Source organism: Prunus mume, linkage group LG1 (genome assembly GCF_029339155.1).
Source record: "Prunus mume cultivar Tortuosa linkage group LG1, ASM2933915v1, whole genome shotgun sequence".
In the NCBI taxonomy this organism is placed as follows: Eukaryota; Viridiplantae; Streptophyta; class Magnoliopsida; order Rosales; family Rosaceae; genus Prunus; species Prunus mume.
Genome location: NC_142698.1, coordinates 21,887,147 through 21,914,371, shown reverse-complemented (window position 1 = coordinate 21,914,371; position 27,225 = coordinate 21,887,147). Strand labels below are relative to the sequence as shown.

The 27,225-nt window shown below is 39.6% G+C and overlaps 2 protein-coding genes and 1 long non-coding RNA gene across 5 annotated transcripts; 2 read left to right on the top strand and 1 right to left on the bottom strand.

Moving 5' to 3' along the window:
• Positions 1-2,765: 2,765 nt before the first annotated feature.
• On the top strand, positions 2,766-8,827 carry LOC103319596 (MIF4G domain-containing protein / MA3 domain-containing protein). The gene is made up of 8 exons (XM_008221154.2): positions 2,766-2,938; positions 3,516-4,750; positions 4,870-5,059; positions 5,768-5,871; positions 5,969-6,071; positions 6,173-6,483; positions 7,087-7,392; positions 8,023-8,827. The coding sequence occupies exons 2-8, from the start codon at positions 3,566-3,568 to the stop codon at positions 8,404-8,406; spliced, it is 2,583 nt and encodes an 860-aa protein (XP_008219376.2). The 5' UTR covers positions 2,766-2,938; positions 3,516-3,565; the 3' UTR covers positions 8,407-8,827.
• Positions 8,828-11,870: 3,043 nt separating this feature from the next.
• LOC103319586 (uncharacterized) lies at positions 11,871-19,206 on the top strand. Of its 3 annotated transcripts, none has more exons than XM_008221142.3 (12): positions 11,871-13,169; positions 13,679-13,881; positions 13,973-14,170; positions 14,700-14,771; positions 15,623-15,718; positions 16,039-16,118; positions 16,287-16,362; positions 16,788-16,998; positions 17,221-17,417; positions 17,860-17,965; positions 18,086-18,175; positions 18,303-19,206. In XM_008221142.3, the coding sequence occupies exons 1-12, from the start codon at positions 12,644-12,646 to the stop codon at positions 19,040-19,042; spliced, it is 2,595 nt and encodes an 864-aa protein (XP_008219364.1). In that variant the 5' UTR covers positions 11,871-12,643; the 3' UTR covers positions 19,043-19,206. The 3 variants fall into 3 exon arrangements, with proteins under 3 accessions (XP_008219364.1, XP_088900683.1, XP_088900684.1); XM_089044557.1 differs by having other exon boundaries at positions 12,221-13,145; XM_089044558.1 differs by lacking the exon at positions 14,700-14,771 and having other exon boundaries at positions 12,223-13,169.
• A 147-nt stretch (positions 19,207-19,353) lies between these two features.
• LOC148921305 (uncharacterized) lies at positions 19,354-19,869 on the bottom strand. Its single transcript, XR_016123573.1, has 2 exons — positions 19,732-19,869; positions 19,354-19,563 (listed from the first exon to the last, which is right to left on the bottom strand). It is a non-coding gene; the product is annotated as an uncharacterized LOC148921305 (long non-coding RNA).
• Positions 19,870-27,225: the final 7,356 nt, after the last annotated feature.

Sequence of the window (27,225 nt, the reverse complement as noted above, 5' to 3'; positions counted from 1 at the left end):
TACAAAAATGGAAATTAATACCAAAGATAAAAATAGAATCGCAATTCATATTGTCAGCAGTAGTTGTATGTAGCATCAGGTGCTCAAACCAAACAAACCAATGCTGGAATCTGATGCCAATTAGTATGCAATAAACATGAACATATTATTCCAATTGTCGGCCAATATAATTTAGGGCTACATGTCAGTATTCTCTCCTCCTCGGTGACTAGAGAGAGAGCTAGACTTTGAGGCCCCGCAGACGCTGAAAACCAAATGCAATCTTTGTCATCTACCTCTAGCTAGGGTTTAATTTGGCCTCATCTGCGTTTTATCAGGAATGGTCCTTTGCACTAGAAAACAACTTGGCCCTCCGGCTATATGCATGAATATATGGTAAGGAGTAAGGCTTTTAGGCGGGGCCCTACCTAGATAGGCTAAACTTGCAATCCCCTTTCAACAAAGAACAAAAAAGTACTATCAAATTCCAAATCGTTTTCATCTTTCCCATCGCAACCCCCATTTAAGAATTTTTCCAATTGAGAGTAATAGAATAGAAAAGTGACCCCATCTGGCTGGTAAACTTTTCTCATGTAAATTAATGCTTCAAGACAAGGGAGGAAATGAAGTTGGGCAGATCGATCTGTGAGCCAACTATTGTTTTATACTTGGGTTTGGTTTAGATTTTATAGAATTTGTTTAAAAGTAAGTTTGATCATTATTGGTACCCATGCTTTTGAATTTTGAGCATCATTCAACTATTTTGTTAATTAAAAGCAACTCTAGTTCGAATCGAAGCTTAATTTGCCCTATCCTCAAAAGCTTTTATGGTCATTGAAATCTCAAGCAAATTACGCACAAGAAATTAACAAGACAAAAAGATTTGTTCGATTTTCTTGACTATGTACGGTAGGCATTGGAAACTTGTCTCAGCAATCATGTCTTGTGTTTCATTTTTGATGTTGAACATGGCATCTTTCTATGTTGTTTAGGCACAAATTGTACTGAGAAGGAAGCTTTATAGCTTTTAGAATATATATAGTCAAAGGCAATCTTTTAAAATTTGATGGTCACCACTAATTCCTCCCTCCCCCTCTCTTATATTCTTCCTTGATAATTCTGATACATATGTTATATATATGTTGATTTCTGGCCACCAAGCACCATGATTGTTTTGAGTGAGAGAGAAAATTAGGTTTTCTTTTGATGCATGGTCGGTTGAAGTATGAAAAGGTTGAATCTATTATATAGGGTTATGAGGTCTTTAGCTTAAGTTGAATGCACTTTCAACCCTCTAAAGGACTCTCTTTTCAAACTCAACAAAGCCAGACAGGACCCACTTCTGTGGTGTAATTTCTCCACAACTATATCAACATATATATATATATATATATATATATATATATATATATATAAGCAGGATAAGAATTGCTAATAGCAGACAGCTTTCCATCCAAGAAAAGAGAAATGTAAAAAGGTTCATGGTGAATGAAAATTTTCTCATATACAATCACACTTGACAAAGGAAGCTTCCTAATTTTCTTTTGATTTTTCAGTTTTTTTATTATTTATAAATAACTAACGATGCAATGTATTGATTGATATTTTTCATATATTCTTTTAATATGTAGAAAACATCCTAATATACCAAGATGAGTCATTTCATCTTTACAAAAGATTATGCATTGTTTCCATCGCTTTCGTTTAATAAGCGAATTAAATATGATCTAAGTTTTTAACTAATTGATTTCAGATTGAGCTCAAAACTTTAAAAATATCGTAATATTGTCGGTCACATCTCTAGGTTGCTTCCGTGTATTTCAAAGTGAATAGTACTAGCGCCTGAAATAGGAGCTTTTTCTGGCTGCCATTTCTGATTGCAACGACTTCTGAAGGATTCGGGCTTTTGATAAATCTAAAGCCACACCATTGAGCTTGGGCTTCTTCAAAGCAAGCAAAAGCTTTGGGCTTCTTCACCGAGTTTGGGTCCCTGCTGCCAAAGTTTTACCCAGTGGACGTGGCTCTTATTTTGATACATATTGAAGGTTTATTTGGCCATAGAGCTCCTAATCTAATCTAAATTACTGCCTACTTTTGACTTGGATTAACTATTAATCCTCTCCTAATCTACTCATATTACTCTTGTTAGTTACACATAATAACAAGGAAGCTGGATATGCTTTATGCCATCCCTACATGCATGAGCAAACAACATTAATATACAATGTAACACTCGCTACTTGCTCTTATACTTGGTTAATAATAAGTTACATTAAAATATTGGGATGTGAATTTCAACTAACCCAATAAAATATAAAAATCAATCTAGTCCGTGACCCCTTTCAACATTTCGGGCTCTATGAAGCATTGGTTTTATGACTTACTTCAAAGTGTTATAATTTGTGTCGTATTGATTCAGAGTCTTAGGGTCAGTCGCCCATGTAATTTTTTGCCATAAACGCATATAAATCCCATTATAAACCTTACATGCATCAATCAACAACTAGCAAATCAGTCATTAGCCGGCCAACATTTGACTGATCCTATAAATTTCCTTTTAATTAAAGCATTATTAGACAAATAAATTCCTAATTTCAAGCGGACAAAAAAAGAAGAAATTGAAATTCCAAACTGAACTACTATTGGGCTTTGTTTGTTTGTTTTTAGTTTTGGGCTTTAAGTTAGTTGTTGCTTGTCTGGGCCCATGGGCTAATTCTTAGTTGTTTTTCTTTTCTGACCTGGACTTTCTGGTATCAATATTTATTTATTTACCCGAAAGGAAACACCAACAAAACCAACAGATCCAAAATACCTCATTCAAACGTTTAAAAAAAAAAAAAAATTTATCACGTTCTCTGCTGCTCGCGAGTTGCTTGCCAGGGGCAAAACTGCAACGCCTCCATTGTTGTTCGTGCGTACAACTTCCAGTAGTTAGCAGAACCACTCTACCAGGCACCAGGTACTCTTTTCCTCTTGGACTTCTTACTTATTAATCTTTTATTTGACTAAATAAGGGTGGCTGTGATGAAACTAGGGCTGTTATTTTGGGGGTTTAGGGGCTGTCATGGTTTGGGATTCGTTGAAATTGGGGGTGGGTTGTGGTTGTTGTGATTATGTAAGTGCTAATTTGTTTACATTAATGCCTTTTGTTTTTATTTTCGATGGGCTGCTGAAATTTTTTTCAAATTTCATCTTTATTTGATGCCCAATGTATCTGTGCGCTGTGGACGTGGTGAGAGCTTCTCTTTTTTCTTTTGTTTTTTTATTATATATTTTGTAATTGATTGATGGAAATTTTACTTATGGAGCTTTGTTTTGCTGACAAATTACTCTTTTTAATGGAGTTAATAATACTGAATTTGAATGTGATGATTCTAATAAACTGGGTTTATGTTTTTATGGGGTTATTTATAAGTGACTTTGCCCCCCCTGACTGGGTGTATCTTTTTGTGTTTATTAATGAAAACTCAGTCGGGCTGTGGAGTTTTTTTATTTTTAGAATCATGTTATTTAGTTAATTTGTATCTTTTTAACAGGTATTGTACATTTGGGAAGCTCTAAAGAAAAGAACAAGACAGTGGTGGCTATGGCTAGAAAGTACAGTAGTGAATCTAGTGAAGATGATGTGAGGGGTGAGAGAGATAAATATAGAAGTAGAATCGATTCTAGGTCAAACAATCTTCATGAACCTGGTGATGAAATTGATTCATCAGGTTCTGATGGAGGAAATAGAACAAAACGACAGGAGAGACGGGATGGACAACGTAGTGATGATATGGACAACGAAAGGTCCAGCAAGAGGGATCTCGAAGACAAAGGTGGAAGGTGGCTGGATGATCGTCAAGATAGGAAGGGATCTGGAGAAAGTTCTGATGAAGATGGAGAGCTGAAAGAGAAAGACTGGGATACTCAACCGAAGGAAAGAAAGCATGATAATGGCCATAGAAGACGTGAAAATGGGAAGGGTGATAGCGTGAGAGAATCTTTTAGAAGTTCTGAAGAAGATGACGAGCAAGTGAGGAGGCACCGACGTGAAAGGGAAAGGGAGAAACCTCGCCGGCATGAGAGTGGGCATAGAAGGCCGGAGACCAAGGATGGTCATAGATATAGGAGCCGACATTCACGTCACTATTCAGACCACAAGGATGAAAGGGAAGAGCACAGAACATTAGAACAGAAAAAGGATAAAAGAGATGATGATCAGAGGAGGAGGTACAGAAACCAGGATGATGATGGAGATCTAAAGTATCGTAGAAATAACGAGGTAAAAGAAAGACGAGAAGACAGTCGAAGTCTGAGGCAAAATGATGAGCGAGATAGCAGGATGCTTGAAAATTCAAAACCTCAAGGACAGTCAAAGTTGCAAGAAGGCAACATGAGTACTGATGTTTCAAATTTGGGAAAAAGTGGTGGAGTTTACATCCCCCCATTTAAGTTGGCCCGGATGATGAAAGACGTTGAAGATAAAAGTAGTGTTCAGTATCAGAGATTGACATGGGATGCCCTCCGAAAGAGTATCAATGGCCTTGTGAACAAGGTCAATGCTGCGAATATAAAAAATATAATTCCTGAAATTTTTGCAGAGAATCTGATTCGTGGAAGGGGTCTCTTTTGCCGTTCATGCATGAAATCGCAGATGGCATCTCCAGGTTTCACTGATGTGTTTGCAGCATTGGTTGCTGTTGTCAACACAAAGTTTCCTGAGGTTGGTGAACTTCTGTTGAGAAGAATTGTCTTACAGCTTAAGAGGGCATTTAAACGGAATGACAAGGTGAGTTTTTGCCCATGCTTTGTTATTTTACTTTACCACTTTAGTGTTTGCTGACAGAATATGTCTTTTATTTAGATTGATTCGAATTCTCTTCTTTAACTGGCTTTACTTTTGAACAGCCACAACTACTAGCTGCCGTTAAATTTATAGCACATCTGGTCAACCAGCAAGTGGCTCATGAGATTATTGCCTTAGAATTGCTGACCGTTTTGCTGGAGAACCCCACCGATGACAGTGTTGAAGTAGCTGTTGGCTTTGTCACTGAGTGTGGATCAATACTGCAGGACCTTTCACCTAAAGGGCTCCATGGTGGGTTTGCTGTTTGATTTGTTAGCATTTGTGCGCTTTTGGGTTTTATTCATTAATGAGATTTATGTGTTTATGAACAATATATTCTTTCTATCTGCTTATTGTGCGTTGTATCTTCCTAATATTATATTTAGGACTTACACACTGCTACATTATACCATTTTCCCTTTTCAGTTTTTTGTTTAGTTTATTTTTCAACTTATCAGTAGACAAATTAAATCGATGTGAATTTGGACCAGTTAAAGGTTAGAACATTGTTTTTTATGATATGTAAGACAGATGTGCACCCATTTTAAATTGACTGCATTAGATGCTGTTTCAAGTGGATCTTCGTTCTGGTCATCTGGGTTCTTCTCTTGGTTACTGTACTGTCTCATTTATCTTGAACATTAAATTTTAGGGAGTTTCACTAAAACACCCAAAATGGGGGCTGAAATTATAAAAAAACCCAACACCCAAAACACTTTATAAACACACCCAAAACCCATATTACACACACTCAAAACCCATTTATAAACACACCCAAAAAATATACAATTGTTGATTTTGGGTGTGTTTCTATGTTTAAATAGTGTTTGGGTTTTTTTATAAATACATGTCTAGGATTGGGTTTATTTATAAATTTGTATATATTTTATAGCGTTCATAGTACATTTTCCTTTTCAGGGAGTTGTTTGACATTGCTCTTATTGTTTGTAATTTTTGCAGGCATCTTTGAGCGCTTTCGTGGAATTCTTCATGAGGGAGAAATAGACAAAAGAGTGCAATATTTGATTGAAAACTTGTTTGCAACACGAAAAGCAAAGTTTCAGGTTGAGTGACTTGAGTCTATTTGTCTTTGTGATGGTAATTTATATAGAAACAAAACACTGAGAGCTTACAATTTGTTGTTTTCATGTCCATTTGCAGGGGCACCCAGCTGTTCGTCCAGAACTGGACCTTGTAGAGCAGGAAGACCAGTTGACACATGAACTTTCTCTTGAAGAGGAGATAGATCCAGAAATTACCCTTGGTATGTCTTATCTTATGATGTAAATTTATTTATAGCTTTTTTTTAATGTACCAGGGCTCTATTCATTGTGGATGTGAATGTTTTGATTTGTGCTCATTTAGATATTTTCAAGCCCGATCCTGATTTCCTTGAGAATGAGAAGCGCTATGAAGAATTGAAGAAAACCATACTTGGTGAGGAGTCTGAAGATGAAGAAGGTTCTGATGCAGTTTCAGATGGCGAGGATGACGACGAGGACGATGATGATGAAGAATCTGAGGAAGAGGATGAGCAGCAGATGCAAATAAGAGATGAGACAGAGACAAATCTTGTAAATCTTCGAAGAACAATCTATCTTACAATCATGTCCAGTGTAGATTTTGAGGAGGCGGGTCATAAGCTCCTGAAGATTAAACTTGAGCCTGGTCAAGAGGTGAGTGTTACAAGTCATGCATGGTGTTGCTATCTTGTTATACATGATAAGTAGTAAGCTGGATGGGTCTATGTGTCATCTTAGAATGAACTAGAAATAGTATCAATGTAGAACTGCTTGTTCTTGGTTAATAATCAGTTAACCACAATCCTAATGATTTGAGTTTACGTTATCCTAATATGAAGATTAATTATTATATGAACCAAATTAAATTGCAAGTATATGAATCATGTGTAGACTGAAGAGTGTATTACAGGATTATTCTGACGAGGATTGACTTGGGACAACCTATTTGTATTATTAGTCAGTTAGCCAATTTAACATAAATTTTGACTAATCTAAGATGAATATTAGAGAGTGAAAGAAAGAATTTTACATGAATCCGAAGGGAAGGTGGTCGACCACGCTTGGTTTACAAGAGGCCGACCACTTTTACCAGTGGCATTCTCTATCTTGTTTGTCAGGTTGAGAACCCTAAGTTTTAGAATATTGTTTCAAGCAATTTCACAGTAAAGTTTTTGAAACTCTATGAGTGCACAGTGTTTGTTATCTTGACTTTCACAGTAGTTGACGAATGACAATTGTCTTGATTTGACCTTACAGATGGAACTATGTGTCATGCTTTTGGAATGTTGCAGTCAGGAGAGAACCTACCTCCGTTATTATGGTCTGTTGGGGCAGAGGTTCTGTATGATCAACAAAGTCCACCAGGAAAATTTTGAGAAATGCTTTGTCCAGCAGTATTCCATGATCCACCGGCTTGAAACAAATAAGCTACGTAATGTTGCGAAGTTTTTCGCCCATTTACTCGGCACAGATGCCCTTCCCTGGCACGTGTTAGCCTATATACGATTGACGGAAGAGGACACTACTTCATCTTCTCGTATTTTTATCAAGATCCTTTTCCAGGTAACAAAGGGGAAATTTTGTTGTTGTACAATTTCTGTTCGGTTTTTTAGGACTTTAATTGCTTGTTACAATGTTGGCAGCTCTGTATCCGCTTATGAGATGGTTCAACTTAAATTTGATCATATAGTTTAACCTAAGATGTGATATGTTGTGGGTATGCTGACAATTTTTAGTTACTGCTGCCTGTGAATAAATCCTTCACTTTTAAACATTTTGTAACTCATTGGGAGCATTGACAGATCTGATTGGGAAGAAGAAGAGTAAAAGATTAGCAGATAAATGTGGGTTAGTTGAGAATAGTTCTGAATCACAATTACATCTGATAGGTTGGGGTGGGTGGGGGTATACCTGGCATTCATTAGTGACCTCTGCCTCTGAATAAATGCTTGTTTATGTAACGGCCTTTTGTTTTTTGTATACCATGATAGGTGGAACGTAGGCTCATGTTTTTGCCTTTAATATCTCGAAACTCTATGCATTAAAATATCATTACCAACCAAATTTAAGCCTTTTTTCTTTGGCTAATTTCTGGTGTTAAGATTTACTTCACAGGTCTGAAGATGATTTCTTAGAGAATGTTGATGTACAGTTCGTACAAATTTGTAATTTGTTATTGTTTCTGGTGTGCAGGAATTGTCAGAACATCTTGGCATCCGTTTGTTAAATGAGCGGCTCACCGATCCTTCAATGCAGGATTCTTATGATTCTATTTTCCCAAAGGATAATCCCAAGAACACTCGTTTTGCCATTAATTTTTTCACATCCATTGGGCTTGGTGGCATCACTGAGAACCTGCGTGAGTACTTGAAGCATATGCCACGACTCATCATGCAACAACAAAAAGCAGTGTCAGACTCAGAATCTGAGAGTTCAGGTTCATCCGATTCGGACTCTGAGTCTGAATCAGAACCATCAAGCTCTGATGAAAGTGACAGTGATAGTGACGGACGGCACAAGAAGCGTAGGAGTGAAAGTGATAGGAAGGAAAGACACAAGAGGCGTAGGAGAGATTAAGTTCTTTTACTGCCTTGGAAATACATATCATGATGTTCTCAATGAAACACAAGAATTTTTCGTTGATTTTCCAAGTTATGGGAGAAAATGAGTGGGACAAATATGTTGTAACTCTACGAGTCTGTTCACTGTATAACACCAGTTGAAATTTTTGCAGTTCCAAGTCATTGTAGTCATTAAGCATGTTCACAATATTTTGGGTTCTGCTAGGGTACATTGTTTGAGCGGTGGTTTCCAATTTTGGTGTTCTTTGGGGAATGCTTTTAGGTTCTCTTTTGTTCATCGTGCTGCTTCTTCTTCTGCTTCTTCCTTATTTGTATTAAGAAGTCCGTTTGGGTTTTGGGCCTTTGCCCATTGTGTATTATAACTTTGAATCTTGGAGATGCAGTAGAGAAGGATAGATCTTCAACTTATTATTAAAGTATGAAGTTTGAGTAACAAAATAGTATCATGAAGCATGACGTAGATTAGAAGAATGTTAAATCAAATCAAAAAATTTGACACAAAAACAAATTAACACATGAAAATTAGAATTTACATCGCACCATTGAAGGAAAAACTGCATTTACGTTTACCGGAGATATAAATGAGACCTCTCTCTCCTGGATATGCTCACAGGCCAAGTTTGCATCTTGAAATCCCTGTGGGGACAGCCTTGTTGGTAAGTTGTGACTTGAAAGTGAGCCAGAACACACAACAATCATCACAATGTGCTGCTGCCTGCCTTTCAAGTTACTTCACAGTTTCAGCTTTGGCTCAAAATTGACCACAGCTTTAGACTTCCGGCACTTCTGCGTCACTTCATATCGATGGAATTACGAAGAAGCTCACTTCTGCAATAATATCTTCTTGAATCTTTATGTCGTGCATAATTTTAAGCCTTGTATTGTATATCCAATTTCGAATAATTGGTCCTCTATTGTAGATTGTGGCTATTTCCATCTAATCACAAAATGACCAAGTTCTAGAGGTCCTTGTGTTTATTAGTGAAAGCTACTGGATGTAGAAAACTTGAGAGAGACCTGTGAGAGCTACAGCTACTGCCCTATATTCTTTAACTTCGTCTTAAAAAGCAGAGATTTTTGCTCATAAACCATCTTGCCCTTTGAGTATTGAATGATCCCAACTTGCCTATTTGTCAGCAGTTCAAATTTATTTGTATGAAAACAATGGGAACCAACCACTTAACCATTTTTAAAGTTATTTTTCATGACCCACACAGCCTTGTAACTTGTAAGCAATGTCAAAGCCAAAATGCAAGTAACAATATATCTGCCTGCAGTTAATTATAAGCAAAATTAGTGAATGTAAGTATAACCTGCATGACGAGCTGTCACACCTGACAGGCAGGCTTTGTCTTGTGCCGTGCCTCATGATCTCTTGATTTTTCGTGTTTTCTGTATTTGTGAATCTAAAATCAAGAAAGTCTGCAGCATTGGCAACAAACAACCAATAAGACCTCTTGCTCCAATTAGAAAGACAATATTATAATTTAATACTAAACTTCACTTATTTTCACCTAAACCAAACCAGAAGGACTTTTTTTCTGTTGCTTTTTTATTTGAAGGAGGCATACTGTTTTGCAAATTGTTAGCAGATGAGGGGAATCTTTGTGCAACTTGTGCCATTCCTTTTAGCAGGAAAATGTCAAAAGACATGTATAGTTTGGCAGTGCATGCTGCATATATGTGAAAACAACAAAATTTGGTGAGCACATATGTCCCACCACATGCAAGAAGAGCCAGTCGAAATGAATTTGGTGTGACTTTGAGCTCATTGTGATTCTTTCTACGCAATCACAGATCAATAAAAACCAGATTAAAATTTCATAAATGGCTGTGATGACATCAAATTGTCTTGCTTTGCCCTTTTGGGAAGACAGTGAAAGATTTGTTTTATTGTTCAGATTGCATTCATCCATTTAACTCATCCCAAAAAAAAAAAAAAAAAGGTCACAGGATGCTCTCACGGTTGGGGTTGTTCCAGTGGGAAAACCCAGTACATAGTTTTTTCCAAGAATCAAATTGTTTGTAGCCTGTTTCTTCAACTAGAGGACAAACACAAAAAATTGCTAACCAAAGAGGACAAATACAAAAAATGGAAAGGAAACTTGTATCACAGGTTCACAATGCTTTGCACTGAAATGAATGATTGAAGATGAATCCCTGTCAAAGTGACTCACCAGATATTCATGTAACTTCGATGCTTCGCTTTCGGACTAGGGCAAGGGTAGAATCAGAAATTTTTCAATGAGTGGGCTAACAAAAGTTATTAGCTTAAAAGTATACATTTTCTATTTTTGCACTTACATTTTCTATTTTTTTTTTCTAGAAATAAAAGTATACATTAAATTATATAAATCATGCTAATTATAAACACAAGGAAAAAAAAATAAATTAGAGCCATATTATTCACGAAAGGGTGAATTTCATTTTATAAAGATGTTTCTCTTTTGGAGACAAATTAATAGATTTTTTAAATTGATGTTGGGACAAACTTTGACACCAAATACAAATGTGGAAGACCTTAGACTATGCCTATTGGTGTTGAAATTGTATATATTTTTATTTATTTATAGTTAAAATATTAGGCTATGTGTATATCTAATTTGTTTTTTTCCCAAATCTTCACTGGGCTACAGCCAGGGCAGCCCTTGCTTTTGTTCTGTTCTTGGACTAGGGATGCTTAAACAAATGTAACTATAACACCGTCCCCCTGTGATGTTATTAATTCAAAAAGAAAAAGAAAAAGTGTCCAGCCAAGTTTGGCAAAAGGGTGGGCTCTTTCTCTTGATCGTGTGATGTGATGTAAAAGAGGAAGCAACATTGTTTGGAATTAGTCATAAATTCTTGGAGGTTGTTAATACAGCTGTAAAGATGAAAGAGAATGGCAATACAATTTGTTCAAACGTAGCTACCAATTTGAAATATCTTAATCCACATGGAGACATGTGGTGTGGCTCAATGTTTAGATATTACTTAGTTTGGAACTATGTGCAGGATTAATAATTATAATTAAGACAATGTTGCTTTACCTGAAAGATGATAAAAAATTTGGAATTCAAAAGGAATTTGAGTTTGCTTTTCCATTCAAAACAATCAAAACTTTTGGTATATTCTGAATAACAATCGCTTGACTAACCATCAATTACAATTAAATTTATACAAATTTATAAATAAATTCAATTCTATACATGTATTTATAAAAAAACCCAAGCACTATTTAAACATAAAAACACACCCAAAATCAACCCAAAGTCAATTTTTTGGGTGTGTTTATAAATGGGTTTTGAGTGTGTATAAATTTTTATAATTTCAACTTTTGGGTTTTTAGTGAAACCCCCTTAAATTTAAAGAAAATAAAAACAGAAAGAAAAAGTTCAAATGTTAGAAATTTCAGTTAAAATGGAGCGAAAAGAAGGCCATTTGTTGGAGGGATAAAAGGAGATAATCAAACACAAATAATGGCATCGGGGTCGTCTTGGTTTGGTGCTGTATGCCTTTCTCCTTGGATTCAGATGGCCTCAACCTCAACCCCCAAAACCTCGCTTGGTCAAACCCCTCCTCAAAACACGACACCATATCCGTGATCCTCACCTCTCTCTCTCTCTCTCTCTCTCTCTCTCTAGTCATAGCTTGTAGATAGATATGGTAAATCAGATTATGTGGAATTATTGCTCTGTAGATATTATAAATAAACTTCACGCAAAAACCATTCTTTGCTTTCAAGAGATGGTTTCGGATATCCCTTGCTATCTTGGACTCTAGCTTCTCTGCTCGTGTGTATAAATATAGGCCCCTCACTCTCAGTCTCAGTCTCTCACTCCCACATGTGCTTCTGCCTTTAACTTTTTCTTGGTCTCTCTTCCTTTATACACTTGTTAATTCAATTTATACTCAGAATATGTGTTTTCGATCACGTTCCTCCCAAGGTCACTGAAATTGGAATTCCCTGTCTTCAGGGTTTTGCCAAAAATAGATGCTTTGATTTTATTTACTTGAAATTTGAGGTCAAACTGATTGTTTTCTGTGCTCTGTTCTCTGTTCTTATGGAGCTTTGTCACTTTGATGAGATTTTCTTTGTTGGGTTTTGTTAAAAATTGAACCTTTTGATTTTTGGCAGTTGAATGTGAAGTTGCGAACTGCATTTGACTGCTTAGTGGTTTGTTGGTATTTACTTGCTTTCAATCACATTTGGGTAACTTTTAATCTGGATTTTTTTTTTTTTTTTTTTCATAATGAAAATGAAGGTCTTTCTGTCTATTGATTTATTAGCGGTGTTTATAATCATTTTTCTATGTGGTTTTTCTCTGGGTAAGGAGTGTACCAACATTCCTACTCAGCTCTCATCACATAGTTTTCGACATGAGCTTTTATCTTCCCACAATAAAACATGGAAGGAAGAGATGTTCTCATACTACCACTTGATACCAACCGATGATTCTGCGTGGATGAATTTGCTTCCAAGAAAGATACTGAGGGAAGAAGATGAAAATGAATGGGCAATGATGTACAGGAAAATGAAAATTCCAAATGGTTTTGAGGCCTCTGGAGGCTTTCTTAAGGAAGTGTCATTGCATGATGTGAGGTTGGATCCAACTTCACAACATGGACGGGCACAGCAAACAAATTTGGAGTACCTATTGATGTTAGACTCAGATAGTTTACTTTGGAGCTTTCGGAAGACAGCAGGTTTACCAACAATTGGGACACCATATAAGGGGTGGGAGGAGCCGACTGGTGAGCTTCGAGGTCATTTTGTAGGTCAGTGTTATTTGTTAACTCGTTCTTTTTGTTTTCTTTATTGAAATTGTTAATCTTGATGATCACAGTGTTTGTGTAATTTCTCTGTTGTCGCATAGTACTACATTTCTACATTCGTATTGTCTTCTCGTGCTTTATAAAATGGGATTACGATTTTATTAAAGCTAATTTCATTTCTGTTAATCTTTGTGAGACTGCCATAAATGGAAGGCACTTATGGAAGTGCCCCTTCCATCTTAGTTTGGAGAACACTTGCACATTGTTGGGATTATTGTGAAGAATGAATAATATATATGATACAAATGCATACATTTCCTCCGCATTCTCCTTTCTTTCCAGACAATGGTGTGGAAAGGTCTAGTATCTGTCACTAGTTCTCAAATTTCATGGCGCCATGGTACTCCCCTTTACAGCAAAGGGCTTACCTTCAATTGCAATTTTAATTTATAATATTCAGCTTGTATTTGTATGGTGATGTATAACAAACAGCTTGCTTTTGTATTTTGAAGGGCATTACTTGAGTGCATCAGCACTAATGTGGGCTAGCACTCACAACAATACCCTCAAAGATAAAATGTCTGCAATAGTGGACAATCTATATCTTTGTCAGAAGAAAATTGGCAGTGGATATCTTTCTGCTTTTCCGTCTGAGCAATTTGATCGATTTGAAGCTATTAAGCCTGTCTGGGCTCCTTATTACACCATTCACAAGGTAGAATATTCTTAATTTGTTTCACTAGAGCAATTACTTCATTTTGACTCAAAGGGTCATGATTAGCTTTTCCACTTTTCTACTTTGACAGATCTTGGCAGGCCTATTGGATCAATATACATATGGTGAAAATACTCAAGCTTTAAAAATGGTGACATGGATGGTCGATTACTTTTACAACCGTGTTCAGAATGTAATTTCAAAGTACAGCGTAGAAAGACATTATCTGTCACTTAATGAAGAAACCGGTGGCATGAATGATGTTCTTTATAAGTTATATGTTATCACAGTAAGTAAGATTACCTACAAAATACCTTTTGCTCTTCCTCCAGATCATTCACTTTACTTGCGCACAGTTAGTTTGCCTGTTCAGCATTAGTAGGAAGTACCATTCATAGTTGTCATGACCTTTCTTTAAAAGTATGCATTTGGGGAAATGGAACTACCCATGTGTGTCATATGGCTCATTTAAAAAGTATTAAAATGAGGACATGAGAAGTTCACCTTGTATGGTGTAAATGGCCGTAACCTAATCATTATAGGTTTTAATTGATTTTTCTATTTTTCTCTGTGGTTCAGTAAGTCCCTGGCACCATCTTAGGACTCTAGTGTGTGTGTGTGTGTGTGTGTGTGTGTGTGAAGTACTTACAATATTGTGGACATCAGGGTTGTGGTATTAACAACTCTTTTTTACTATGCTTAGAGAGATACGAAGCATTTGTTGTGTGTGTGTGTGTGTGTGTGTGTGTGTGTGAAGTACTTACAATATTGTGGACGTCAGGGTTGTGGTATTAACAATTCTTTTTTACTATGCTTAGAAAGATACGAAGCATTTGTTGTTGGCTCATCTTTTTGACAAACCATGCTTTCTAGGATTGCTGGCAGTGCAGGTAACCATCATTTTCTGTTCAATACTTATAGTTAGGTTTCTTACAAATTTTATCTTCCTTTCTCTTCCGTGAGTAGACATATAACAAACGCCAATTGGAAATCAGTATACTCTTTGCGAACAAATATTGCTCCAAACATCGTTGCTTGTATATGCTGGAAGAAATAAAACGAGTCTCCAGTCCTGAAATTTGGACTTTTTTGCTTTAGATAATGTCATATGCTATAAGTCAAGACAATTCCATGTTTGTTAAAATCTGGTTCAAACTACCTCATGGTCTAATGAGTGCACCAACTGTCTGAGGTTGCAGGAATAAGCCCTGCATTGGTCCTTTGTATTAGATGATGAGTATAAATGTAATCACCCAGATAGCACTGTTATATACTTCTGATTAGCTAAGAAATGGGGCAGTAACTTTGAGAAGTGAACAGAAAGAAAGCTAAAGTCGTTGACACATTTGTTTTGAGGTCAAAGTTTAATGTTTCATGTGTTGTCCTGATACATAGATGTAAGTTTTTTTCTGAGAGATGAATGCTGTAGTATGCAGGGTACTGAAAACAGGTAGACATAATATGCAATATCCAAAAAGTACTTAATGGATATATAAAGACAGAAAGAAAAATTTGTACTTCTAACTTAACAAAGACAAGCTCCAAATTTGGTAAGCTGTTTTATACTTCGTAGGCAATGTACATTTGGGACTTTAGCATACGACCATAATCTAAATGGTAGGGAACTGATTCACTGGTTCTGGCTTTTTCAGTCTCTTTCTATAGTTAGGACAGTTCAATTTCTAGGTTCTATGAACCTTATCTCTTGGAACCCCTCTCATCAAGTAGTTCTTTTTGGTAGGCTGACGACATATCTGGTTTTCACGCTAACACGCATATCCCAATTGTTATTGGTTCTCAAATGCGATATGAAGTCACTGGTGATCCACTTTATAAGGTAAATGATTTGTCTATATTATATAGCATCTGAACTACAATTCTCAACAAAGCCTGATATCCTCTCTACTGTTTATGTATGAGCTTAACAAATAGGCTTTTTCCCCTTGCACTCCATGTGTGCTTGTAAGGATGTTACTTCTCTTTTTAAAATGGTTTGCACTTGCATTTTTAATTCCTATTTTTAATCTTTAGATTACCATCTTGTCTATTTCCTTATTCAGTGACTACATCACTGGTACTTTTTAATTTCACTGAAGGCTTATGCTATTAGAGAAGCGTTTTTTATTCTAACATTTTTAACAAATCTGGAATTGTCAGGAAATGGGGATTTTCTTTATGAACATTGTTAACTCTTCCCACAGCTATGCAACAGGAGGGACATCAGTCAGTGAGTTCTGGTACTAAAATTAAGCTTACTAAAGTTTTGGTTTCAGTTCATTCGTAATAAGCTCTTCTTTTTGCTTGAAAAGTCTAGATGCATCCCTTTATCTGGTTATGGCTAGTTTCTTTTGGACTTGTTTCTTAACCAGAAGTGTTATGATCTGCTTTCCTCAACTTGTGAGCAGGTCAGACCCTAAAAGATTGGCAAGCACTCTACAAACAGAGAATGAGGAGTCGTGCACGACTTATAACATGTTGAAGGTATGCCTGTTGTTATTGTTCTCAAGGCTGCTGTTGGATTTTTTCAAAGTTGTGTAGGAAGTTGATTGATTGCTTTTAATATCTATTAATTTCATAAAGCAAGACCCCGGTGTCACCCTTCCTCCTACTGATACTTATCTTATATAATACATGATATCTGTTGGTTTTTAGTTTACTGTTGAAAGAGGTACAACTATGGGAAGTCTACACACACACGCGCACACACACAAAGGCAGTGCAAAACTTCATCATTCACTTTATAGTTTTCATGTTATTTACCATAAAGGCCCAGGTGATTCGGCACACACACGCGCACACACACAAAGGCAGTGCAAAACTTCATCATTCACTTTATAGTTTTCATGTTATTTACCATAAAGGCCCAGGTGATTCGGCAACTTTAGCACATCTCAATCATCTTGTAGGTCTCTCGCCACCTGTTTAAATGGACCAAAGAAACAGCATATGCGGATTATTATGAACGAGCTCTGACAAATGGTGTGCTAAGCATCCAAAGAGGGACAGAGCCTGGAGTCATGATTTACATGCTCCCACTTGGTCGTGGAGATTCCAAGGCCAGAAGCTACCATGGTTGGGGAAAACCATTTGAGTCGTTCTGGTGCTGCTATGGCACTGGTACGAGATTGCTTGGGACTGCTTGTCCTTTTTAACTTTCTTTTCAGGGAATTTCAGCCTTTTTTTTAAACTTTCATGATCTATATATCGTAATGATGTGCTTTCTCACTTTCAATTTGATATGATTCAAGCAAAATCATTTAGACTGTGATTCCTCTTGTTTCTGTTATAGGTACTGCGTAATAACCATCAGTTATGTGTCTCTTCTTAATGCTTTTGTAGGAATTGAATCATTCTCAAAGTTAGCAGATTCCATATATTTTGAAGAGGGAGGAGAAGTTCCTGGTCTTTACATTATCCAGTATATATCAAGCTTGCTTGATTGGAAATCTGGACAAATTGTGCTTAATCAGACAGTTGATCAAGTCAATTCATGGGATCCTTACCTTAGAGTCACATTGACATTTTCTTCAAAGGAGGTATACATACATTGACATTGGCATTAACATTATCATATGACTCACTTATTTCAGTGTTGACAATTCTTCTTTTCTGCATCTGCTTCCTTAGTCTTTCAGTTTCAACTGTGTTTCTACCTTGTTTTCTGTAATATGTAGGACACTTCTTATAATAATGTTGTGTGAAACACTTGCAAGGACGCCACCGTACACACATCCTCCTTTGTTTGACACTCATTTAGAAACCTGTAAAAGAGTTCACCCTTGTCTACTTATTAGTTGTGTATTATTTTTGGCCTGCATGTGACCTGTGCATTTTGGTATAGACATACACGTGCATGTTTTCAGTATATAGATTCACCAAAACAAACGCATATAGTGTCTTTTGTCTCTAGACATGAGAGTTGTCTTGTGTCCTTTCTGTGCCTAACATAGATCTTTATAATGGATTTAAATGATGCAGGGGACAGGCAAATCATCTACCTTGAACTTGCGAATGCCTATTTGGACTGCTTCAAATGGTGCAAAAGCAGCATTGAATGGTCAAAGTCTGAGTGTACCAGCTCCAGGTGTGAGATAACTCGCAGTTTCCTCTCTATTTCTGCAGTTGCATTTCTGATCCTCTTTGCTGTGTTTTTTAGGCGCAAACTATAGGCTTAACTGATATTATTTTCCTATTTCTGATGCAGGTAGTTTCCTATCTGTCACAAGCAAATGGAGTTCTGGTGACACTTTGACCCTTCAGCTACCCATTAGTCTAAGAACAGAGGCTATTCAAGGTACTTTTGTTAAAAATCCATTTCAACAAGTATATACATCTGCCACTCCCTAGGATACATGGCTTTATCAATAAGCAAAAGATTTGTTTTGTGAATGATATATAACTGACATTTGAACAAAATTCAGATGATCGGCCTGAGTATGCTTCAATTCAAGCAATTCTTTATGGTCCATATCTGCTTGCGGCTCATACCAGCGGTAACTGGGACATTAAAACTGGCTCAGCTAAAACCGTTGCCGACTGGATAACTCCAATCCCTTCTTCATACAATAATTTTTTGGTTTCCTTCTCCCAAGAATATGGAAACTCAAAATTTGTCATAGCTGTCGTAAACCAATCAATTTCATTGGACGTCTTTCCTGAAACTGGCACTGACGCTTCTGCTCATGCCACTTTCAGACTCATTTTAAACGACTTGTCCACAAAGCTCTCTACAGTGAATGATGCTATTGGCAAATCAGTCATTCTAGAACTGTTTAATCTTCCAGGAAAGGTTTTAGTGCAGCAAGGGAAAGACAAGAATCTTGGGATAGCAGATATGTCCAGTAGTAAGGACTCTTCAGTTTTCCATTTGGTTCCAGGTTTGGATGGAAAGAACACAGTATCCTTAGAGTCAGAAAGCTTCAAAGGTTGCTTTGTGTACAGTGAAAAAATTGAGGCACTGGCAGGCTTGAAGCTCGTCTGCAGTCCAGAGTCATCGGATGCTGGATTCAACCAGGCAGCCAGCTTCGTAAAGAGTAATGGAATAAGCCAGCATCATCCTATCAGCTTTGTGGCTAAAGGTGCAACAAGGAGCTTTCTTCTAGCACCATTGTCAAGCTTCAGTGATGAATCTTACACAGCTTATCTCAACATTACAGCCTGATAAGTAGGGACAGGATTGTGGAAACCGGAACGAATCTATTTGATATCAAACTATTTATGATAGTTTTTATTTTTCTCAGAGTGGCAGCCGTTACTTCAAATCCCTTAATTGCTTTTGCAGATAGGGATCTTATTTAGAAATCCCAGAGTAGTGTTCATCTTGTATATTCATCTTCTACATGATTTCTGAGGTTCCTGTTGTTATTAGTATCCATGCTAATATGCTACAAAGAAAGAATTGCTGTAGCTACATCGAAGAACTTAAAAATCAATATAGTCAGAAATAAGAAAAGTCTGCAGAAACACAGGAAGAAGAACAACCCAGATAGTTCTAGCAGCAAAATAGCAACAGAGACCGAATCAAAATATTTGACTGACACCAAAATATAAATAAAACATAATACAAAATTCTCAGTTCCATAAGCAAAAGTAGAAGATCCTCCATTTTAGTCAGTATCAACATCTGAGGCCTTCTTCGGAATGACTGCACCTTCTGCACTTTCACGTACTTAAGACTTTTACCTGTTCCAATGTTTAAAAATGAAGCAAAAAACAAAAATAGATCAAATCCCCTGTAACTGCATCATCATACATACACACAATGCATATACAGTAAAAATTCATAAACATGCAACTATCTGGTGAAGTTTTCAAACATGACTGAATAAGTAATCAGTTAACGAAACTTACAGAAAAAGGCACCCTCCAGGTCTACTTTATTGGTCCTAGATTCAGATGACTGGTCATTTATAATCATGGAAGCAGGATGCAAGATTTTGAAGGCTAGGGTGTGTGTGCCCTCGACAATTTCAAATTCGAAAATCATGACATAAGTATGCATCCTCTCCATCTCCTCATCCTCAAACTCATCCCCTCTGTCTACGGATATAATAAGGCAGATTTCTCGACCTTGTAGATGAACCACTTTATACTCTACACCACGCACAGGTAAAGGTTTAAATCAAGTTCAAAAGGTGTCAGTAATGTGTAGTCCTTGGACATCAAATGGGCAGTTATAAAAGTACTCTTCCATTCATAATGACGATAATGAGGAGGATCATTGTACCTGTCAACAACCTCTAAATGTGGCCTACAACTCAAAATCACCCAATCTCCATCCCCATCCCCATCCTCATCCCCATATTCTATGGTTAAAGTTTGGCCCATACATTCCCAGGGCAATTCAGAGCAGTTGGTAAAATTGTGCTCTCTCCATTTTGGGCTGGGGTCAGCCATGTTAAAGCATAATACAGGCCCAAGTGAAGGCCTAACAAAAATATATGAGCCCACAACTACACGAAAGAGAAAACAAGTACTTTTATGCCAGAAGCGGACGAGACTTCCCTTGTTGGAGGGAATTGTTGTTGAAGACTTGGCAGGTGTAGGGATGTTTAGTGTCAAAAGCGTAAATGTCTTTACGTGGATATGTTGTGAAATCACCGCCACGACAGTCGAATCTGCTTTTAACGCCGCGAGAAAAACAATGTTTGATCCGAAAAGATTGCAACCCATACGAAGGGGAAGCCCTTCACCATGTATATATGCTAGTTCTTTGGCCTTTAAGGTCTAGACCGGAGGGAAAGAATGCAAGCGTAGCGCTTGAATAGAGTACCAAACCTGATTACCAGCCATATATTCGCCAAAACATAAATACAGAATTTTTGGAGTGCTCATCCCATGTGGCGATGGAGGAGCATGCAATTGGTTTAGGGTTTAGGGTTTAGGGTTTCGCCAAAACATAAATACAGAATTTTTGGAGTGCTCATCCCATGTGGCGATGGAGGAGCATGCAATTGGTCTCTAATCACCAACTGCCCCAACGAAACTGAGTCGGATCCGCCATAAAAAAGCATTAAGCTCCTGCTCCTCTGCCTCCCGATCATCCGCATCCATCAGCTCCTCCTCCTCCTCCTCCAACGACCAATTGGATTCGACATATAATCCCTCATACTCATGCTTAGTATCCACATATTGCGGGATAGGAGAACCCAACACCCAATTGGATCCGCAATAATAAGCTTCTTTAAGCTTCTGCTCCAGAGTCTACGTGTGTCCGAGGTCAAAATCGTCAGACATCCAATTGGATTCAGGGGAAGAACTATCGTCCTTATGCTCAATATACACTTCTTTACCCTTAGTAGGCGGGATAGGGTGATCCAACGACCCGTCATGAAAAGCTTCTTTACTCTTCTGCTCCTCCTTATCATCGCCTAGCATAGGCTCCTCCATACAGGGTAGTTTAATCGTCAGCCTCGGCCCCTTATGCTCCTCTATATGCCTCTTCCGTTTCTCCGTATGGGGATGTCAGGGGACCCATGCATCGAGCGGTAGGTAAAACCTCTTGTCCTCCATATGCATAATAAACGAGCGACGGCGATCCTTCATCTTCTTCCGTTCCTCCTCATCCAGCTGCCACTGTGGCCCAAGGTTTCCGATGTCTAACGCTTCTTCATTACGCTTCTCCATCCGCCTTCTAATTTTCTTTTAGGGGAAAACAGAGAACGATCGGGAGGGAGAGAGAGCCAAGGATAGAGAACTGGAGAGAGAAGGAGTGAGAACCAGAGAACTTGGGAGGGCGATAGAGAAACGGAGAGAAAATGAGAGATGTGATTTGGGTGGGTTTTGAATACACAGGAAAAAAGAAGGTGGCGGGGCGTAAGAAGAAAGAAGACAGAAACGAAGATAAGAAAATATGGTTTACTTATTAGTTTGTTTTGTTTGGGGTTTTTCCCCCTTTCTCACCAAAAAAGATAAGAGAATAAACAGCGGTGGTTTGATTTTGGCCAACCCTTCAATAAGGGTCAAATTATATTTCCTTATTACATAAGACATTTCAACAAAAAAAATTTGAATAAGACAAAGTTTCTTTCTTAAAAAAAAGGGACAAAGATTAAATATTAAAAAAAAAAAAAAACCTGGAACTCCAACAAAGAAAAGAAGAAAAGCTAGAACCGAGCAACTTGAACAACAGGTTTCATTTTTTTAAAAAAAAAATCTGGGTGTATCGGTACACCAGGTGCACCATAGAAGGTGCCTTTTTCACTAATATGTGTGTATTTTTTGTTTATATCAAAATGAGCAGCCAATAAACACTTGACACGTGGACCAAGCTGGAGCTATGGGAGCCTTCGGCATCTAGCTTCGGCATCTTACCTACCGATCGCTCTATTAGGGCAACCTTGGCGTCCGGAACACGTGGCAGCCTCACAATCAATGTCCACAGTCCCACATCGAAACTCTAAGCAAAATGCACACCTCCCAAGGCCTATAAAAGAGGGCAACCATCTCAGCTGGAGGTAATCAATCAGAACTAACGGCATACTGCCTATTGATCTGTAGTTCAAACTTACTAAATATGTACTTACTTAAGCATCGAGAGCTTTTGGCCGGTATCACACCGGTACCTAGGATTTACCGAGCGTTTGCGATCTTGCAGGTATAACTACTACAGAAGTCATAGCATACCGAAGGTAACAAAATCACTAAGTTACGCGGGAAAAGTACAGAACCATTTTTCTGCGTCAACGGTTTGGCGCCGTCTGGGGGAACGATAATAATCAACCTACAAATTCCTAAAAACGTAATGGGAACCACTTCAGACCACGCCTATCGGAGGATGGATTACCGTACGGTATGCCAAGTGGATCAAGCCTCGCGCTGCACCCTAGCACCCCTTCGGTAATCCCGATGCTTCGCACCACGGTCGGCGGAGCTTTGACTCGATGACCTCCCGGAAGGAAATGGCTAAGCTCTAAGAACATAATAATCTCCTCTCGTCCAAAGTAAACAACACACGATCGCTAACCAGAAACACAGAGCGCAGGCCGCGAATCTTCCTGAGTCCGCGGACCCGGCCGGCGTAAGAAGGGAAAGAGGGCGCAAAGGCAACGCCGCGCCTTCCAAACAGCTTGGTGGTCGGCTCCACAGGATCAGCCTCACGTGCCGAAGAAGGTGTACACCGATTGTCGTCATCGGATCAACGACAAGAAGGATGCCGAACGACATAGGTCCCTATCCACTTAATGCCCGCTGCGGGACTCGCGGATGAAGGTCCTAGGAGACAAGTCGCCCCTCAGTAAAGGTCCACGGTTTGGATTCGGAATGGAATCCGACGATGAGTACGTCCCCACCAAGGGCATCGAATCAGGCTACCGTTCGGAAACTCCTCGAGTATTCAAGGCAAAACCACCAAGTCCGAGGAAAACTTCCGAAGAGGTCCCAAGCCGAGACCCGCTATCCGTCTCGCTCTTCCAGAGGATCCGGAAGATGGAGGACGACCAAACCCGGTCCCAAGTCCTCGACTTGGGAAAGCTTCGCCAGACCCTTCACCGAGCGCATCAAGAAGTCCAGCAGTGGAGGTGCAGCCGTTGCGTATACCATTTTATACCGGTGTGGAGGACCCTTTGACGCACCTTCACTCTTTCCAATCGGCTTGGGTGCAAGGGCCTCACGATTTAGGGGCAATGCTTGCTTTCCATCATCCCTTACCGGCCGCCTGAATCGGTTCTACCGTCCTCGAGCGTGGGATGAGACTCCTTTGACGAATCAAGAAGATTTTCCTCAACCACTTTATGATCCAAACGGACCGCTGTACTATACCGATGATCTGCATAACGATTCGGCAAAGGGAAGACGAACCCCTATGGGAGTACGCGCACGCTTTGACCACGAGTACTCGAGGTGTCCCGAACAGATGATAGGGCAGCCTACGGTGCCTTCAAGAGTGGCCTTCGGTCCTCTCATTTCCGATACGCCGTGCAGTAGTAACTAGCGACGTATGACGAGTTGATGAAGCAGCGCAGCTTCATGCGAAGGCCGAATATTTCAACTCCAAACCCGCCTTCGGCTCGGAAGGAGGAGTCAACGACCAAGAGTTACCCGGGTGAACCGATGGTTCTTCGGCGAGGAACAAGCGAAGGACGACCATGACGGTCGCCACGAAAACTCAAGAAGGGCGGGAAATACGGTCGTAACGACCACCGCACCACTACCGAATCGCGATCGTGCCTGGAAGTCTTCACCTGCTGAACACAACATACGAGGCGGTCCGATGAATGAGCATGACCAAATCCCGAAATCGACGACCGAAGCCCAATCGGCGGGACAATCGGGACATCGAAAATTCTGCCGATACCACCGGCGAACATCCACAACACCAAGATCGTGATCGCTTGAGGAAAATCGTGAGCGCCGATTCGAAGGAAAGCTAAATCATTACATCGCCAAGCCGCCACAGCCCGATCGAACGCGAATCGGCAGATCAACATGATCAGCACAATTAGCGGAGGCCTCACTCGGCGGGCTCATCCAACCGCTCGGTGAAATAAGATGTACGTGCCGCTCACTACCCCGTGTCTTGGTATAGAGGACGATCGGTCGTAAGGTCCCGAAGGTGGGGTGGGAGCCCATCACATTCAGCGAAGAAGAGGAGGAGGGGATCATTTATCCCCACGATGACCCAATGATCATTCGGGCAGAAATCGCGGCTATGATGTAGGTCGGTGCTAATCGACACCGGGAGTTCGGTGAACGTAATTTTGCCGATGCATTCAAAGGCACGGGAATTGCCGACATGGTTAATCGGCAAATTACGCCTCCTCGCTTTTCGGGATCCGTCCAACCGGTCGGTAGTATCGGTCGCCCATCGCCCGGTTTCGCTCCGAGGAAAACAATGACCTACGACCAGTTCCTCATTGTCGACTCCCCAACGGCATATAACGACATCATAGGGCGACGGCACTCACCAGATCAAAGCCCACTTATCCCCACATGTTGCCGATGAAATTCCCTACGCGCATCGGGTCATCCGGATGACTACTCAACAGACGGACGTGCTATGCCACGGCCTTTAAATCGGTAGCTTGTAAACCGCCAATGGAAGCCATGACCGTGCAGGAACTATCGAACGGTAGCGGGCCCATTGATGACCCTAGGAGGAAACACCAAAGACCGTAGCACACCGCCAAGAGCTCAAACCGTGGTCCTAGACGAGGATTTTCCGATCGATGGGTAAAACTCGCACCAGCCTAGATCCCGAACTCCGGCCGGTTCATCAACTTACGGCAGCGGAAGTCTTCGCCGGTCTTACGACGATATGCCCGCATATCACCCGATGTCATCGACCATAAGCTCAAGATCTCCACCGCCCACAAACCGGCCGCATGTAGGCCAAAGGAGGATGGCGGATGTGTCGGATTATACCGACTGAACAAGGCTTGTCCGAAGGACAATTTCGCTAAGAATCGACCAGCTCGCCGACGCTACCTGGACACGAGCTGCGAGCTTCATGGACGCCTACTCGGGATACAACCAGATCTTTATGGACCCGCCGATCGAGAGCATACGGCATTCATCACCGACCGCGGTTTGTATCTTACAACGTCCATGCCTTTCGACTTGAAAACGCGGAGCAACTTACCAACGGCTCGTCAATTGATTTTTGCCAAGCACATCGGCGGCATCATGGAGGTATATGCGATGACATGTTGGTAAAAGCCGAACGGCAAGGGGCACTGAAAACTTGGCCCTCATGTTCGGTATCAAGGACTACCGAATGAGGCTGAACCCAACAAAGTGCGCTTCGTGTATCTTCCGCAAATTTCTGGATTCATGATCAGCCAAAGGGGAATCGAGGCTAATCCTGAGAAAATCAAAGTCATAATAGACATGGAAACGCCGAAGACACAGAAGGACATTCAAAGCCTTACCGGACGTGTCGCCGCTCTAACCCGCTTCATCTCGAAAGCCACCGACAAGTGCGTGCCGTTCTTCAAAGCTTTGAAAGGGGGTAAACATCACATCGCGTGGACTCCCGAATGCGACCAAGCATTTCAAAACTTGAAGAACTACATGAGCCATGCACCGCTGTTATCAAAACCGCTCCCAGGAGAAGTGCTACTCCTATACCTTTCGGTATCAAACACCGCCGTTAGCTCGATAATACGAAGCCGGAGAGGGCGGAGCTACTGATTTTCTATGTCGCAAGGCGCCCAGTGCGGAGCCGTACCCACCCTTAGAGCAGTTCACCGTCCGAGTGGTTAATACCAAGCGGCACCGCAGCCTTGCTGGTTTGCAGATTCCATATATTTTGAAAAGGGAGGAGAAGTTCCTGGTCTTTACATTATCCAGTATATATCAAGCTTGCTTGATTGGAAATCTAGACAAATTGTGCTTAATTAGACAGTTGATCAAGTCAATTCATGGGATCCTTACCTTAGAGTCACATTGACATTTTCTTCAAAGGAGGTATACATACATTGACATTGGCATTAACATTATCATATGACTCACTTATTTCAGTGTTGACAATTCTTCTTTTCTGCATCTGCTTCCTTAGTCTTTCAGTTTCAACTGTGTTTCTACCTTGTTTTCTGTAATATGTAGGACACTTCTTATAATAATGTTGTGTGAAACACTTGCAAGGACGCCACCGTACACACATCCTCCTTTGTTTGACACTCATTTAGAAACCTGTAAAAGAGTTCACCCTTGTCTACTTATTAGTTGTGTATTATTTTTGGCCTGCATGTGACCTGTGCATTTTGGTATAGACATACACGTGCATGTTTTCAGTATATAGATTCACCAGAACAAACGCATATAGTGTCTTTTGTCTCTAGACATGAGAGTTGTCTTGTGTCCTTTCTGTGCCTAACATAGATCTTTATAATGGATTTAAATGATGCAGGGGACAGGCAAATCATCTACCTTGAACTTGCGAATGCCTATTTGGACTGCTTCAAATGGTGCAAAAGCAGCATTGAATGGTCAAAGTCTGAGTGTACCAGCTCCAGGTGTGAGATGACTCGCAGTTTCCTCTCTATTTCTGCAGTTGCATTTCTGATCCTCTTTGCCGTGTTTTTTAGGCGCAAACTATAGGCTTAACTGATATTATTTTCCTATTTCTGATGCAGGTAGTTTCCTATCTGTCACAAGCAAATGGAGTTCTGGTGACATTTTGACCCTTCAGCTACCCATTAGTCTAAGAACAGAGGCTATTCAAGGTACTTTTGTTAAAAATCCATTTCTACAAGTATATACATCTGCCACTCCCTAGGATACGTGGCTTTATCAATAAGCAAAAGATTTGTTTTGTGAATGATATATAACTGACATTTGAACAAAATTCAGATGATCGGCCTGAGTATGCTTCAATTCAAGCAATCCTTTATGGTCCATATCTGC

What these genes read in the sequence shown, in the direction of transcription:
- LOC103319596 (XM_008221154.2), top strand. Translation starts at nt 3,566, where the DNA reads ATGGCTAGAAAGTACAGTAGTGAATCTAGTGAAGATGATGTGAGGGGT. An exon ending in TTCACCTAAAGGGCTCCATG is followed by an intron (nt 5,060 to 5,767) that starts GTGGGTTTGCTG and finishes TAATTTTTGCAG; the next exon opens with GCATCTTTGAGCGCTTTCGT. An exon ending in TTATCAAGATCCTTTTCCAG is followed by an intron (nt 7,393 to 8,022) that starts GTAACAAAGGGG and finishes TCTGGTGTGCAG; the next exon opens with GAATTGTCAGAACATCTTGG.
- LOC103319586 (XM_008221142.3), top strand. Translation starts at nt 12,644, where the DNA reads ATGAAAATGAAGGTCTTTCTGTCTATTGATTTATTAGCGGTGTTTATA. An exon ending in CTTATTACACCATTCACAAG is followed by an intron (nt 13,882 to 13,972) that starts GTAGAATATTCT and finishes CTACTTTGACAG; the next exon opens with ATCTTGGCAGGCCTATTGGA. An exon ending in TGACATTTTCTTCAAAGGAG is followed by an intron (nt 17,418 to 17,859) that starts GTATACATACAT and finishes TAAATGATGCAG; the next exon opens with GGGACAGGCAAATCATCTAC.